The sequence below is a fragment of the Xyrauchen texanus genome, chromosome 24 (assembly GCF_025860055.1).
Source record: "Xyrauchen texanus isolate HMW12.3.18 chromosome 24, RBS_HiC_50CHRs, whole genome shotgun sequence".
In the NCBI taxonomy this organism is placed as follows: Eukaryota; Metazoa; Chordata; class Actinopteri; order Cypriniformes; family Catostomidae; genus Xyrauchen; species Xyrauchen texanus.
In genome coordinates, this window is record NC_068299.1 from 38616936 (window position 1) to 38634937 (window position 18002).

Genomic DNA, 18002 nt, shown 5'->3' on the forward strand with positions numbered 1-18002 from the left:
TTATGAGAACTCTCTGAAGTAGTTTAAGAACATTTGTTTTTTATTTATTTTTTTCAAATTGTAATAGTAATTTTTCCCGTTATTAATGTCCTGACTATATATTATCAGTTAAATGCCACTTTGGTGAATAATTGTGCCAATTTATATATATATATATAAGTTTGGGAGGGTTACTTTTGAAATGTATTCCACTACAGATTACAGAATACATGCTGCTAAATATAATTTGTAACATATTCCATTAGATTACTCAAGATCAGTAACGTATTCTAAATACTTTGGATTAATTCTTCAGCACTGGTTGATTTGTTCACTTGTTTTGACTATAAAAACTCTGTATATATATATATATATATATATATATATATATATATATATATATATATATATAATATAACATAATGCCCCACTGCTTTTGTGTGACAGTTCAAAAAGCACAAGATAAATATTTTACACATGACATACATTTATTGTTAAATTGATTAGAATTGCATCAGAAGCATTGCATAAGTGATATTAATTTAATGCGATGCTGACAGTATAGGCAATATCAGTATAATCACTGTCTGGCTGTAAAAGCTCAATAAGTAATTACATTACATATTCATGTTTCACTTGCTCTTACTCATTTTCCTAAACAACAATGCCAGCTTTAGTCTCTCTGCTGCTGCCACCAGTTGGTGTTTGTTTCAAGGCTCTGACTGTAGTCTTTGTCTTGTGTATTTTAAATAGACTGTAAAATGTACCATTCATTTCATTAGGTAGAAATTACTTAGTGCACTTTTAACTGATTACTGAGCAGTTTGATGTGTCGTTACAGTTACATTCAGCATCATATGTGTGTCTCGTGAGTGTGGATGGAGATGGGAACATCTTGTTGAGAGCTCCTGGTTTGCGTGATTAGTGATGCGAGGCTGCTCTTAGAGTCTCCTTGCTCCTCTCCATCAGTGCAGTGCCAGTCTGAGGCTCCTCTGCCATCTGCTTTGGATTCATTCAAGAGTGGATTTCTGACAAACTGAAACACACACACACACACACACACACACACACACACACACACACACACACACACACACACACACAGGATACTAATAAAATGGAGGTGAACCATTAGGGTTAAAACTCATCAAACCATGGAACCGTGAATAAATGAGGTAACACTTTACAGTAATATTCCCTTTTTATTGGGTTTATACTGGTTTATATAACTAGTAAGTCATTGACAAATACATAATAAATGACTGCTATGCAGTTATATCAACATAAAACAATTTCATGCAATACATGCCAAATAGAGAAATTTTTTACTTGCATGTTATAAATACTTAATAAATACTTTTATTCATACTTGTGACTTATGCCACAATGCAGTGAAAATATATGATTGATAATGAAAAGAAGGATTATGTAATTTTGTGTTTTAGGTTTATGTCAAAGGAATGGTGCTAATGGAGTTAGAGTCACCCAAAATAGAAAATGATCTCATCATATTCTCACCCTCATGATATCCCATACATTTTTTATCCTCAAATTTGTTCTGCTGAAGAAAGAAAGTCATACACATCTGGGATATCATGAGGGTGAGAAAATGATGAGACTATTTTCAATTTTGGGTGAACGATCCCTTTACCCAGACAATGCTGCATTAAAAGCACTGTAAAAAAAACAAGGAAATGTGCACTCAGAAAAAGATTCTCATTAAACGTCCTCCCAAACCTTTGGAAGAGGAGAGCGATACCTCAATCAGGCTGAAGAGTGGCGTTTGGGCACTGCTCTCCATCACTCTCACTGAACCAGTCCAGAAACACTTAATCAACTACAGACAGTCTGAGAAGATTCCCGGCTGCAGCCTCTTTCTCTCTACATCACCAGCAGCCAAGTGCCAACTGTGCTTCATCACAACTCTATTAAACACTTTTCACTACTGCATGAGTAAGTCAAGATAGCAATTTGAGACTACAGAGAATTGTAGATATAATGAACTTCAACTAAATTGGCCAAATAATTGTCTTTATAAGTGAAACTAAAACTGTTACTTTGTGGAGTAATACCCTTTGAATGTGTGTGATTGTGCATTTGTCCCTTCAGGGCTTGGCCTAGAATATATGCATTTATGTGCAACTTCAACAAGAAAAAATAAGGTTTATATATATATATATATATATATATATATATATATATATAGTACTGCATCATTGATGCAACACTAAACTGCCAGCAGGAGGTGAAGAAGCGTTCGAGCGGCCATCTTGGTATGCCCAAACTGTCATAGAGTATCAATGACTGACAGGCGAAAATGCCACCATTTCACCGTCTCTAATCTCCAGATACAACAGTCGCATTTCGCCCTCTTATGACAATCATATTTAATGATTAATTTGCTTGTTCTGGATAATATTTGTTTACGAGGTGTTCAGTCCATCAGTGCAGCACAATGATCACCAAAGATAGGAAAAGCTGTAATATCTGCTAGTTTAGGGTGACAATACGTCCTTACTCCAGAAGGGACTTAAAAAGTTCAAACCGGGATTTCTAAATCACCCTAAATGCCTGGGATTTCCTTGTTTTCATATTGAAGTGCTCTCCGTAGTCATACATGGATAGATGTCATAAATACATGTTCATTTGCCATTTAAACGAGCATATCATTTTAATTTTAAATAGCTTTGCTTTATGTGTCTCCCTCACTCTCTTTTTCAAGTGTTCGCTTGAAAACAATTCGATTAAACAAGTAAATCTGAACAAACACTTCAAAGTTCACAATTAAAAAAAGTCTAAAAATGTCTGTTTGTATCTTACAAACTTTCAATGAATTTGTTTACATTCAGATGATCTGTTTGATACAGATACACGTAACTCACTCTGGCTTATTCGGGCATTGTAGGGATGTGCATGCATATTTTAGATATAAAATCAGTGATTGAATGACTAATGTTTACTCGCTTAAATGATATGATTTCCTATTAAGTCAATGGTGACATTGGGATGTTTGGGCACAGCAATATGGCGGTACAGGGGCTTCACTGTTATGACATCATGAGCAATCCACTTCTATATTATATATCAGTGGATTATATTCAATAAACACAGACTGCTCTGCCTCCACTTTCTTCTTGTAATAGTAGTGCTGTCAATTAATAAAATGTTTGAATTGGCTATTGGACACTTTTTAAAGTGTTTATAAAGGTGTTCATTCACAACTAAGAGGACACTTACAAATGCATTATAAATCACTGATATACAGTTATAACAACACGAATACAAAGTGTGACTTTCATGCAATACTTAATAGTGAGCATTTTAACTTAAATGTTATAAATGCTTAATACATACACTCACTCATACTTATATTTATAAAAAAAAAATTTAATCCTGATGACTATTAAAGCATACTGAATTTTATGTACAGGTTTCTAACATTGGAATCCCCTTAAAAATGTGTCCATTTTACATTAAGTTACATGTTCAAATGTAACTAATGTTGAATAAGTATTATTAAGCATTTGTAGCATAAATGACTGACTGTTTGGAAAGTATTGCAAACCCTATATGCATGTTATATGCACCCACATATCATGTTTATAATGCGCTTGTTAATGGATTATTAGTCATTAATGAATTCCTTTATAAACCCTTTACAAAGGGAACATAACATAAAACAAACTGTTACCAGAAAATCCTGTGAAATGTTTCATTTCTTTGAACATAAGACGAACTGCCAATTTGACTATGCTACACAGGACAAAAACATTTGTCTTTACAACATAGACAATATATACCAGGCAATAACCCACATAATATACAGTATAACAAATACGACAACTCACAGGCTGTAGCATTTAAAGTTCTTTATCTCTAAATATAGAGTAGAGAAGTGTTGGTGACCTCACCTGTGTACAAACAGTCTCATGTATATTTAATCCGTCACAAATGTAAATGTCCTTACAGGTAAGCACTTCTTCATGATGTAATCCATAACAAGAATAAGTACTCCTCAATAAGGCAATAGTCCAGTGATCGTTTGCCACTGCAAGTGTATTCTAACAGCGCTATGCTAGCTCCGTGTGAGCGTTCTTGATTTCCCCAGTGACATGGAAATTGACCAAAGTCGATGTAAGGACATATGAATTTAAAATGCACTGCAAGGAGGTGAGGAGCAAGAAAGCTTCCTGAGGACGCTTTAGTTTGGATGCACAGGTGTATCCTATGCGGAAGTCGCTTATGCGTTCTAAATTCTCCTCTCAGTTCACACCTGACAACAGTTTTAAATAACTTTAGCGATTTAAATGAACCATAAATGTAAAATACTTCATCTTCATCTAGATGTATTAACATTTGTAAAAATATCTTGTATATACAGGTTCTGAGATTATAGTAGCAGAAAGTGCAGTGAGGTAATGCAGCTGCACAAACAGAATGTTTTGATGCAAGACCTCACATAAATTCATCTTGCTGTCGAGCATGCAGTGAGCTAAGGAAGCGCATATTTTAGGTTTGGATTTTAGCTGAACTTGAAAATATATAAACCTATAAATTCAACATGATGATGGTGCTATACCGCATTTCTGCAAATGAGCGTCACTATAAAACTATCGCTCATGTTTAAAATCAACAACGTTTTTTCAGTTCCAACCTGGTGATTCCGTGTTAGTTCTTCTCTCAGTACCGGGTTCTGCTCTCCAAGCTAAATTTACAGGTCCATATGTTGTTGTCAAGAAATTGAGTGGCACAAATTATGTTGTTTGCACCCCTGACCATACTTTGAAAATCTTGTGTTTGTCATATTAATATGTTGAAGTCTTACCACCCTAGAGATGAATCCCAAGCCCTTCCCAATCCCAAGCCCATTTCTGTTGCTGTGTTACCACCTGTCTCATTTGAGTATGACAAGTTTGTTGCAAGAGATCTTCCAGTTTCTTGTGGGCATCTGCAAAATACTGTAGTCCTTAACAACTTAGTCGCACCTGAGTCAGTTGGCATACCCCAGAAAATAACATAGTAAGACTAATCGAAAGTCACCCCTCTCTCTTTTCTGACATTCCATCCCAAACCAATACAATCTATCATGGCACTGAGGTTGGTGATTCCCTTCTAATAAAACAACACACATACAGAGTCAATCCAAAGAAATATGAGATTTTAAGAGCTGAAGTTAAGCATCTTCAGCTCTTAAAATCTGTTCCCAGTCAGAGTCCCTGGAGTGTGCCCTACTGTATATGCTGGTCCGAAGTCTGATTTGTGGTTCTGTTCCTGCACTGACTATCACAGGGTTTATGCAGTTATGAAGCCCGACTCATTCCCACATATGAAAGAGGGCATTGACAGAGAGGGCTCTGCTAAATTTGTGACAGAGCTAGACCTTTCAAAAGAATACTGTCAAGTTCCTCTTTCCTCTCGTGCATCTAAAATATCTGCTTTTGTTACGCCTGATGACTTCCTACAGTACACCGTTAAGACCTTTGGTGTGTGAAACGCCCCCTCTACCTTTCAGCGCCTTATGCAGACAGTGCTGTTTGGAATGCAGAGGAGTGAGGCATTTTAGACAATGTTTTTGTCTATTCTTTCATTTGGGGAGAACATATAGAAATGCAACGTGGGGTATTTACTCTATTCACAAAGCATCTCTTTCACTTTGAATTTGGCCAAATGTTCATTTGCCAAAGCTGCAGTCACCTACTGGGGTTAACAGGTTCACCAAGGTCAGGTACACCCAGTGGATGCAAAAGTCTCTGCCATTATTGAGACCCCACGCCGGTGAATAAACGAGAGTTACGCAACATCTTGGGGATGGTGAGATATTTTCAAGGGTTTTGTCATCATTTTGCAACCATTGTTTCACCATTAAACAATCTTTTCAGTGCCTTCCATGTGTTTAAGTGGACACCTATGTGTGAGCATGCCTTTAACATGGCCAAGGATCTTCTGTTTAATGCTCCAGGACTGTCCGTGCCTAACTTTACTCATCTGTTTAAGTTGGAGTTTGATGCACGCACTATTATTGCTGGGTCAGTCCTGTTGCAAGACAGTGAAGTTAGTGTTGATCAGCCAATTTGCAACTGTAAAAAAATTATAAATAATTTGTCCATGCCATCCCAAGCATAGCACCATTGAAAAGGAAGTTCTTGCCCTGTTATTTTTGCTCCAGTTCTTCAAAATGTAATTCAGTGGTAGTTTGTTTCCAATTATTGTGGATACTTACAATAACCTGCTTGTCTTTTTGTCGCACATGTGTAACTCAGACCAATGCTTGATGTGTTGGCCCCTCATAATTCAAGATGGGCTGCATTTCCCAAAAGCATCAAGAGCTTAAGTTGATCGTAGAGACAATTGGCGCCAATAGTTTCTATGATCTGCTTAGGCTTGCGATACTACCCTGGACATTCGCCATTCACCAAAAACTATTTCACAGATGTGCTGTGCAGAGCTCAAACTGCTGAAAATTGGCAGTTGTTCTGTTGTAATGTGTAACCTTTTGATGTATTTTGGGGTTGGAAAAGTTATGTGTGTGGGGGTTGGGGGAGGGGGGGCATGTTTATGTGGTTTACGAGGACATTTCTAGTGTCCCCATAATTTAAATAGCTTAAAAGTGTGTGTGTGTGTGTGTGTGTGTGTGTGTGTGTGTTTAATTTTCAGTTTTGTTATGTTGCCCCCTTTTCCTTATTTTGTAAATAAACAAAGTATTACACTGTTTACTGTTTTAGTCAGTTGTATGTGTCAAGTTTAAAGAGCAGGAGATGGGACTACAGGATTCTTTTAGTTTTGATTCACATGATTCACAGAGCAACCCATATGACCATCAGTAAAATAGAATACACCTGTATTGTATGCTGAAATGTAATATTATAAGTTTTAGCTTCCTTATAGTTTCTCTGGGTCTAAAGTTGGACATACTTGACTGAATTCTTAAAAACCTTTTGACTTGTGCTTCTAATTAATAAGTTCAGTGGACAAATACAAATTGTGCTTTGTCTTCATCTAAATTTTAAATAACTTTTATAATGTGTGAATTATTTAAAAATTTGAAAAATAGAAATAATAAAGACTAAGACTGGCATAAAGTACATTTGATCGAAAGTCACCTAGGAATCCAAATAGCTGAAAGAGCTGAAATTAGAATATGCCTTCTGCTGTCTTCGAATGTGTTTCATTATCAAATTCACTTTTCTTATATAACATTCAGGAGCTATTCTTGAAAAATGTCCACCTACCTCAGGTCTCTGTATTGTCAAAATCAAAATGGTGCTTTCCAACAGTTTGTTAGGTCATAAATCACTCGTCTTCTAAATATAGCCCTAATTACAGCTGCTAATTTACTTACTGTTTTATAATATCCCTCTAACCTCATGTCATCCAGCTATCAATTAGTTATGATGAGTTCCCATCTCAAATCTATCAGTAGGGGGAGGTGTCAAATGTGACTGATTTAGGGAGCTATTCATGACATTTAAGAATAACAGAATGACTGCAATGTATGATAACGTCATGATGATTAAAATATAGAGTCACAAAGATTCAAAAGAAGTATAATCATACTGTATATGAAACGAGCTATGATTATATAACATAGGCCAGGGGTGTCAAACCCAGTTTCAGCCTGTTCCACATCAGCGTTATGTGTGTCATCGAAAGGGCTGGCTGAAAATTTGGCATTAGCACCCATGTATTTAGCAATAATTTTGCATACACTGTGCACTGACAGTAAAGCATTATTTTTGAGGTTGGGATGCAGATGAAAATTATGATAATAACCTATTTATATAGGGCTAAATTGAAATCTTCTGAGAGTGGGGCAAAGTTTGGTCTCCTTTACAGATTAATTTCATCAAGCTCTGTTCAGTTTATAAAATATGCCTTCCTCTTCACTGTATTACAGCCTATACGGCCAACAACAGTTACCACTTTGGCCACTGGGGGCAGTGTTTCCAATATCAGTAACCACTGACCGATTTTAGCTAAAGAAAAGTCAGTCTACAGTTTCCGATTTCATTGTGAGATCAGTCTGCTTTCAAATGGGTTTCACGATCCCCGGCGCGCTTCTCACTGATTCACGAGCATATTTATAATAGACTGCACGGCGTGGTTGAGACCAGTACATGAGTAAACACATCTGATTTGTGCTCGTGCACCTCTTTCCATTCTGTTCCAGGTAGTGGCAAGTGCTGTTGATAATGATGGACTGTGCGGTTAACACTTGTCTGCACTCGCACCCCTCTATCCATTGAGCTGTGCTGATTATTGGTCCAGGCAGCACTGTTTTGTTCTGCTTTTGTTTTGGAGCGAGCAAAATACATTCCAAAACAAAGTTGGGATGACAGGAGAAGGCTCATTAAAATTTATAAGGAAAGCGCTAACTGATTGATGTTCTGTTCACCTGTCGTTCTACGTTTCAGAAATTAGCACGCCTTGAATTAGAGGTTACCATAGGGGGTGGGGGGGATCACAAAGCAATTGCATATGTTAATGTTTTTTCAAATGAATCCCAACTGATAGAGCGTTGCACTTGCGATGCATAGAATGATGGCACGTTTCCCGAGGAGCATGCAAATTGACACATGAGGTTTCATAGAAGCACCAGAAAATGACATGGTTGCTTCAGCAATTGTGTTTTTCATGTCATATTGTGTTTTTATCAGTTAGGTTTAGGGTAGGAGGTAGGTAGGTTTTATTGATTTAAAATTAATTTAGAAAACATTTAATGTTTTGTAAGAAAAGTTAACTCACTTTTTGCGGCACACATTGGACACCTCACATCAGAACTCTTGCAGTACAGTATGTGTAAGGAACCACGTTATATCATTTTGCTAAAATGTTACCACAGTCACATCATTTTCATGAGATCAGGCTGGCAAACAACAAGATTCAAAATTATTAACATAACAGGTTGATTAAGGAAATTGGCAAAACAAACGTGTAAATGCAAAAACTAGGAGCAGAAGTGTGATTTCTCAGATTTACCAATGGACTAACACTGAGCCAAGTGTTATATTAGTAATAGTCACATTACCCAGTGACATTACGGCAAAACAACAAAAGATATGGGACGTTTTTGAAAACATAAAATCAAGCAAAATCATGCATAGTATTCATTTATAAATGTCAGTATATTTCTTTTTAAACTGGGTACAACTATATGCTCAGATTAACAGAGGTCAGCATCACAGATGTTACAGTAAAATGCGAATAGCTCATCTAATAATATTGTCACACTGACGGCTTGAATCCATGAATACACATTTAATGACCGCCTTCCTCGTGTTGTAGGGTTAATCTCTATTCAGACAATAAAGCAGACCTCCTCAAGTGGAAGTGTTTTACATATGGAAAATAAATGAGAAGATTTAGATGTTTTTCTTTAGCAACTGTTCAAATCCTTGTAGTGTCCTTTAGATGAATACCTTGAACAGATCAGCAATTTTCTTCGTGACTCGCCGTTCACGTCATACGATATTATGTTAAGCATAGTGGAAAATTGGTGATTGGCTATTAATGTAGTTTTACACACAGTCCAATCAAATCACACTCAATTGTTGCTTTCAATTTGCAAATGCCCACAAATCACAACTAGTTAAACAGGTTTCTCCTCTTCCAAGATTTTCTTTTTACCTCTTTTTACCTTTTTTGCACACACTTCACTCAATTTTGCTTGAAACAATTGTACAAATTTTTTGAAACACATAAAAATCAAACACATTGAATGATCAATTGAATAATTAAAATAACGAAGTGGTAAAAAAAAATCATAACCATTCACCCTATCCAACTTCATCTACCAGCCCCATTTGAAATGACTTAAAAAAATCACAATAAATATGACTTAAAATAATAATAATGTAATGGACTAGAACCTAAATTTAACATATTTAACATAAATATCATAACTTCTTGTTTCATAAAACAGCTACAACTGTGATTGTCAGGGAGATACTTCAATGATCCACTATATTTCTCAAGCCAGATAAAACACACCTTTGGGTGTTGTCCTTTGGGATAATTTTTTTTTGTCTCCGAGCCATTTACAGAAAGATCCTAACGTTAGAGTCCTACCTTATCTGTTTGGTAACCATGGCAATTTCAGTTATGATCTCATTTAGGATGAAAGTGTGATGGGGCGGGGGGCAGATCCGGGTCGTGATTATACACACTCGGTCCCTTATCAGGCTAATTAAGCCTCCGAGAGGGATAAAGGCCGATTGCGGACGTTGATGCGATGAGAGAGAGATCATTTACGGACATGTCCGTCATTTGTTTAAGTTAATCATTAAAATTTTGTTTATATTCCCAGGCCGGTTCTCGCCTCCTCCTCTCCATTGAACTGCATTACAGAAAGCTAATACACTTTTGGAAAATCCAGATTATGTGCAGCGCTTTGATGACAAAATGCTACAAATAGTTAGAGACTCCCACGAAATATGATAATGCAGTTATCAAAACTTTAATTTCTGCAGCCTTGAAATTAAAAGCACAGCAATTTTGTTTCTCCATTTTCAGCGATCTAATGCTTAATTCACAGCAGCCGTTTGTGTTGTTGGTTGCTTGGTAACAAGTTGATTATCAATCTCGATGGAGCGGCTTAGGATTTCCTAACTAGAGATAAGACATGATTTTGTAAGATAAAATAAGATTAGGTTTGCTTCGGTAATATTTGAGAAAAATCTAACTTTACTGATCAGATCTTAACTTAAGACTTAAGATAGGATGTTTTTTTGCAATATTCCCCCTGGACTCTATTGGTTGCTTTCTCCAGGGCCTAGTTTTTGCAATAAAAAAATAAGCATTAATGTCAAGCCTGAATTACAAATGTATTATAATAATTAATAACAACAACCCTATTATTATTACACAAGTAATATTCTGTAATAATTTCTTAATTTGTACACGGTATTGCAATGGAACATGGTTTAAAATAAAATACAGTAATTAATTGTGTTAACTAAAGCCTTTGAATGAGCACCTTTTAATTCCAATTTGGTAAAATGCTCTCATCTCTGCTTCTGTCCACAAAAAAAACCTGGTGTTATGAGATATTTGATTTGTAATTGTATAGTAACTTGTAGTGGTAAGTTAAAGTGAATTTAGAGCACGGCAAATACAACTGAACACAACACATCTGTTATACTGTGCATGAGATGAGATTCGTGGACGGAGCACACCACCTCACGGGCATTCAGAACAGAGCTCCGCAGAGCAGCGCATGGCGTGTGCAGACTGTGTGCTTGATTAGATCACAGCCCTTTGCAATTTAATATTCATAAGGTCATATCTTGATTTCAATTTTATTTCAGTGAATCGTTCATTTCATTACATTGAATTCAGACTGCAAGCTCACACTTTGAGTATCATTCACTTGCCATGGTGCTTGAGAATCAGTAGCAGAGGAGTGCCGCTGCAGAACAGTGGTGCAGGAGTCACTGGTATATAAGATCAACTTTATGCTCTTGTAGTAACCAATATTGGGACAATTCTGTACTTAAAAGAGAGCTTGTGGAAATTACTCATTTCATTTACCAGGAAGCTTTAGAGGTCGGATAGTCTACGCTGTAAAAGGGGTAATTTTCATACCTGATCTAACCTTAAAAATCATGACTTTTGTTGGTATAACTAGTAATCAGGTCGATTTAGCCATTTTAATTAGATTTTTCATTTTTTGATTCAAGTTAAAATATTATTTAACATAACTAAATTAACTGTACATTAGATTACACCACAAAAAGCCAGCCTTAGGGGTTAGATCAAGTATAAATAGTTCCCGTACCAATTGCAGGTTAACACATTTTTTCAATGATCTGTCCTGTGACAGACAGGTTTGCCTCAACTATCCTAAGATTCAGAGTAAATGAAGAGTGAACATTTTATAATGGACATTTTGAGGGAAAATCTAAAACTTTTAAGACAATTTCAGTTTCAGTGTTGGCATAGTTCATTTGTGGGGCCAGATTTGACAGCAAATAGCTAGAGTAAAACACTTACTCTTTGGCTGGATGACTTTAGATTTTATAGACCTTATTCACGCTAGTACCATCTTTGATTTTTAATGGGAATGACAAGGAGGCTGTGAGGGATGGACTTACAGTCTCTTCAACATCAAACATTGATCAAATATCTGTCCAATGATCAAATATCTGTCCAAGAATATTTAGTTGTAGCCCAGACCAAAATGTAATACAATTTGTATATAGTTTAACGTAAAATGTTACAGACCTTAAAGGGTTAAAAAGTGTGGTTGCAATCTACTCCGGTTTACATGTGCTCATCACACACTAAAGTCTCGGGTTACATGTGTAACCCTTGTTCCCTGAAAAAAGCGGAAAGAGATGCTGCGCTTTTGCTAAGCGCTACGGGGAACAATCTTGCATTGGGAGCAGCTGTGAATTTGTGTGAAACACGTCAATGAACATTGACCTGAATTTATAGCCTCGGCTGGTGATGATCATTAGATGCACCTGTGGCCAGGCTATAAAATAGAGGCGTCACCAGCGTGTCGACAGATACCTTTTTCTGAAGAGCAGTCCTGGGACGTCCCAGTGCCGCAAAAAAGCGAAGCATCTCGTTCCGCTTTTTTCAGGGAACAAGGGTTACACATGTAACCCGAGACGTTCCCTTTACAAAAAGCTTCACTTTGATGCTGCGCTTTTGCTAAGCGCTACGGGGAACGCAATACCCACGCTGCCGCACTGGGGCTGTCCGGACCCCTACGGTTGTGAAGTGTGCTCACAAAGCGTGAGAGGTCTCAGACATGAGCTTGATGTCGACTCAAGGGCATAAGAGCCCGGAGTAGCATAAACATCTAAACCATTCAATTTTGATGAATGTGTGTGGAGAGGACCAGCCTGCCGCATCACAAACTTGTTCAGGCATGAGCTGAGATGTCGACTCAAGGGCATAAGAGCCCAGAGTAGCAAAGCATCTAACCCATAAAGTTCGATGAATGTGTGCGAAGAGAACCCTATCGCAACACAAAACTTGTCATAAAAACTGATGAATGTGAGTGGAGAGGACCAGCCTGCCGCATCACAAACTTGCTCAGGCATGAGCTGAGATGTCGACTCAAGGGCATAAGAGCCCAGAGTAGCAGAAACATCTAGCCCATAGAGTTAGATAAACGTGTGCGGAAAGGATCAGCCTGCCGCATCACGAACGTGTTCAGGCATGAGCCTGTCATAAAAAACTGAAGAATGTGTGCGGAGGGGACCAGCCTGCTGCGTCACAAACTTGTTCAGGCATGAGTTTGGGATGTCGACTCAAGGACGTAAGAGCCCGGAGTAGCATGAACATCCAAACGATAAAATCTGATGAATGTGTGCGGAGAGGACCAGCCTGCCGCATCACAAACTTGTTCAGACGTGAGCTTGAGATGTCGACTCAAGGACGTAAGAATCCAGAGTAGCAGAAACATCTAACCCATGAAGATTGATGAACGTGTGCGGAAAGGACCAGCCTGCCGCATCACGAACGTCTTCAGGCACGAGCCTGCCATAAAAAACTGAAGAAGGTGCGCGGAGAGGACCAGCCTGCCGCGTCACAAACCTGTTCAGGCATGAGCTTGGGATGTTGACTCAAGGACGTAAGAGCCCGGAGTAGCATGAACATCCAAACTATAAAATCTGATGAATGTGTGCGGAGAGGACCAGCCTGCCGCATCACAAACCTGCTGCAGAGGGACCCCTCTAGCCAAGGCTTTAGAGGCGGTGACCCCTCTGGTGGAGTGAGCCCTGACACCTACTGGCGAAGCTTGACCACGCGCCTCATAGGCCAGGGCAATAGCATCCCTCACCCAATGTGACATAGTCTGCTTGGTAGCGGCTGCCCCCTGTTGCGGCCCCCAAAGCAGACAAACAATTGCCCAGACTTACGCCACTGGCTAGTGCAGTGGACATAAGTTTGAAGGGCACGGACTGGGCAGAGTCCGTGAAGACTTTCCTGCTCGGCGTTAAAAGCGGCGGGAGCAGAAGGCTTCCAGAGTGACAGGGTGTAGTGTCAAAAAAGGCACCTTAGGAAGGTAGTCAGGATGAGGATGCAGGATAGCTTTGACCATACCTGGGGCAAACTCTAAACAGGCCGGCAAAACAGACAGAGCCTGTAGATCCCCGATTCTCTTAAGAGAGGTAATCGCCACAAGAAAAACCAGCTTGAGAGTCAGAATTCTATCAGACGCTGACTCTAGAGGTTCAAAGGGGGTTTCGGCCAGACCCTCCAGGACTATTGCTAAGTCCCATGAGGGAGTTCTGGTCCTAACAGGAGGCCTCAGTCGCCTGGCTCCACGAATGAAGCGAGCGAGCAGAGGGTGCCTCCCCAAAGGTGCCCCATCCATCAAGGTGTGGCAAGCCGAAATGGCGGCCACATAAACCCTGAGAGTAGCGGGGCATATGCCTGCTGACAGTTTTTCCTGAAGAAAGTCCAGAACTGAAACAATTTGGCAGTTAACTGGATCTGCACCATGTAAACTGCACCACTTTTCGAAGACACCCCATTTATTGGTGTAGATTCTTCTGGTGGAGGGAGCCCTAGCACTAAGAATGGTCTCGATAACTTCAGGCGACAGCCCTGTGTTCCTCAGTTGGTACCCTTCAGGGGCCAAACATGAAGTTTCCACAATTCGGGCCGGGGATGAAATATCATCCCCTGTGCCTGAGACAGAAGGTCCCTCCTGTCTGGAATCGCCCAAGGCGAGCCGTCGAGGAGCGATATAATTTCTGAGAACCAAATCCTGTTCGGCCAGTGAGGCGCTATCAGTAAGAGGCAAGACCCTTGCTGGCGAACTCTGGCTAAGACTCCCAGGAGCAGAGAAACCGGGGGAAAAGCATACAGACACATTCTGGGCCATGTATGCGCCATCGCGTCCAGACCCAGGGGGGCTGGGTGACTCAGAGAGAAGTAGAGGGGACATTGCGCAGTCTCTTGAGAGGCGAAGAGGTCCACTTCTACTCTGTAAAATTTCTCCTAAATTTGTTGTACTACCTCGGGGTGGAGTTTCCACTCGCCCCTCGGTATGTTTTGTCTGGACAGCAAATCTGCTCCCACATCTAGGCGTCCAGGGATGTAAATTGCCCTGAGTGACAGGAGCTTGCCCTGGGCCCAAAGGAGAATCTGACGAGCCAGCAAATTCAGGTGGTGAGAGCGTAGACCTCCTTGACGGTTTATGTAGGAGACTGCTGCTGTGTTGTCCACACGCACAAGGACATGGCAGCCTCTCAGATGTCGGAGGAAGTATTTCAGGGCCAGAAATACCGCCATCAGCTCGAGGCAGTTGATGTGCCAATCGAGCTGATGACCCTCCCATTCCCCTTGGGCTGGACGACCACTTAAGATCGCACCCCAAACCGTCAGGGAGGCGTCTGTCATTAGCATCCTGCGATGACATGATGCACCGAGAGTGGGACCCAAGGTAAGGAACCGGGGTCTGAGCCACATAGAAAGGGAACGAAGCGCTCGGCACGTAACCCTTATTTGCCTTAGGGGACTGGCCCTTGGATGAAATCCCCTGGCTTTTAGCCACAGCTGAAATGGTCTCATATGGAGAAGGCCCAAAGGAATCACCGTGGACGCAGACGCCATGAGACCTAGTATTCGTTGATACTGATGAACAGTGCAACTTTGACCTAGCCTGAGATTGCTCAGGGAGTTCTGGATGGAGCTGACACGAGCGGGAGACAACTGTGCCCGCATCGTGATCGAGTTCCATATAATCCCTAGATAGGTAATTTCCTGGGGTTGGCGAAAGAACGCTCTTCTGGACGTTGAGTCTCAGACCCAGAGAACCTAGATGAGCCAAGACGATATCCCTGTGCTGAACTGTCAGTTCTCGAGATTGTGCTAGTATCAGCCAATCATCTAAATAATTCAGAATGCGGATGCCCTGGAGTCGCAAAGGAGCCAGTGCTGCATCCATGCATTTCGTGAATGTGCGGGGTGATAGGGCTAGGCCGAATGGAAGAACCCGATACTGGAAGGCTTGGCCCCCGAAAGCGAACCTCAGGAACTTCCTGTGCTCTGGCAGAATTCCAATATGGAAATATGCGTCCATGAGATCGGTCGTGACCAGCCAATCGTGATGTTGGATCTGAGACACGACCGACTTGACAGTTAGCATCTTGAACTTGAACACCCTGACCGAGCGGTTCAAGCCTCGAAGATCTAGAATCGGACGCAACCCCCCACCCTTCTTGGGAACCAGGAACTATCTGCTGTAATAGCCTGACTCTTTCTCTGGAAGGGGAACATGTTCTATGGCCCCTTTTGCCAAGAGATTTTGCAGTTCTCTCCACAGTAGACATGCCTACTAGGTCATCAAAGAAGGGAAGGGACTGATGAGGTGTTCCCTTCCCTTGGCCATCAGACAGAAATCTATCCTCTAATTTGGAGCGTTTGGGGGTTTCTTGGTCACGTGGCCAGTCTAATTGAAGTCTGGCCACAGCACGAGTAACCACATCAAGTAACTCCTCAGAGGATTTTGCATCATGTTTTGAGTGCTCTGATGTGGGTAACTCGAAGTCTATAGACCCAAGGGAATCGAGGTCCCCCTCCTGAACTGAAGAGGCGCCAGAGCGCGCTTCAAGAACACGAGAAGGACCAGCCGGATCTGGGGAGAGAGCGAGCAAAAGGGACGCACCCGTCTCTCGCTCCTCAGCCAGATCCATACAAGAGCCCCACGAATGAAGTGCGGGTGCTGGCTCTCGGAAGTAAGCGAGGCGAGAGCAAAGCATCCCGACCAAAAGAAGGTCACAATGCGCGCACCCGCCCCGCCCCAAACAAACAAAGCAAAACTCATGCGTGTCCTTGTCCGTCATGAGACGTTGACAAGGAAACACGCATCGTTTGCTCCGTTTCTCCGTCATTCTCTCTCTTTTATATATATATATATATATATATATATATATATATATATATATATATATATATAATCTCTTTCAGAGCAGAGAGAAAAAGTAAGAAAGTTCTGCGCACTGCCTAACAATTTCTAACTCCTAACAAAGAGGGAAGAAAGTTTTCTGAGCAGGTTGTGAGACACACAGCATAGTATGCTCTGAATGAAAAATATCTGTCGACACGCTGGTGACGCCTCTATTTTATAGCCTGGCCACAGGTGCATCTAATGATCATCACCAGCCGATTCTATAAATTCAGGTCAATGTTCATTGATGTGTTTCACACAAATTCACAGCTGCTCACAATGCAAGATTGTTCCCCGTAGCGCTTAGCAAAAGCGCAGCATCAAAGTGAAGCTTTTTGAAAAGGGAACTTACTGAAACATAAAAGTGTGGCTCTCTTTAGTTTAATGTGTGTTAATTGGTCATCTATCCATCAATCTCACTGAGTTTGCGTTATAGAGGTGGGGCCTATCTGAGGTGCACTATGTGGGAGAGTCAGAGCCAGGAAGAATTTTCCAATAAAATAAACCAGAGTTTGGGTACAACTAACCGTTGTGCTGCTTCTGAGATGTTTTATGAAGCCTAAAAGGGTATTATATTTCTGTTTCATTGAGTACTTTGGTAAAATCGCCTTATAAAATACTGTGTAAAAACAGAGAAAATGCTAATCGCGATTAGCACATTAGCATGTCTACACCTTTAATGCTTATGAAATACTATCATAATTAATGTAATCTGTATTTACAATGTGAAATAGCTGGGTGTACTAGTAATTATAACCACTAACACAGGAAAACATACAGTTGTTTCTTGGTTTAGTCAAAACTTTTGACATTGAGATTAGGGGTGTCTCCAGGATTTCAAAACATTAGGGGCTATATATATATATATATATATATATATATATATATATATATATATATATATATATATATACACACTACCATTCAAATGTTTAGGGTCACTTACTCATTCTTTATTTATTTTTTTCTTCACATTTTAGAATAATAGTAAAGTCATCACAAAATGGAATAGGCCTAATAGAAAAAAATTAATCAAAAATAAATCAAAACTGTGTTATATTTTAGCATCTACAATGTGGTCACCCTTTGCCTAGATTTTGCAGACATGTATTCT

At 40.0% G+C, this 18002-nt stretch overlaps 1 protein-coding gene across 3 annotated transcripts in view; it reads right to left on the bottom strand.

Annotated features, from left to right (window-relative positions):
• Positions 1 to 435: 435 nt before the first annotated feature.
• Positions 436 to 18002, bottom strand: part of mlip (muscular LMNA-interacting protein) — an 86909-nt gene continuing 69342 nt past the window's right edge. For all 3 annotated transcript variants that reach the window (XM_052089685.1, XM_052089684.1, XM_052089683.1), the window contains one exon: positions 436 to 1015. In XM_052089685.1, coding sequence (XP_051945645.1) covers positions 833 to 1015 — 183 coding nt within the window. In that variant the 3' untranslated portion in view covers positions 436 to 832. The remainder of the gene's footprint in view (positions 1016 to 18002) is intronic.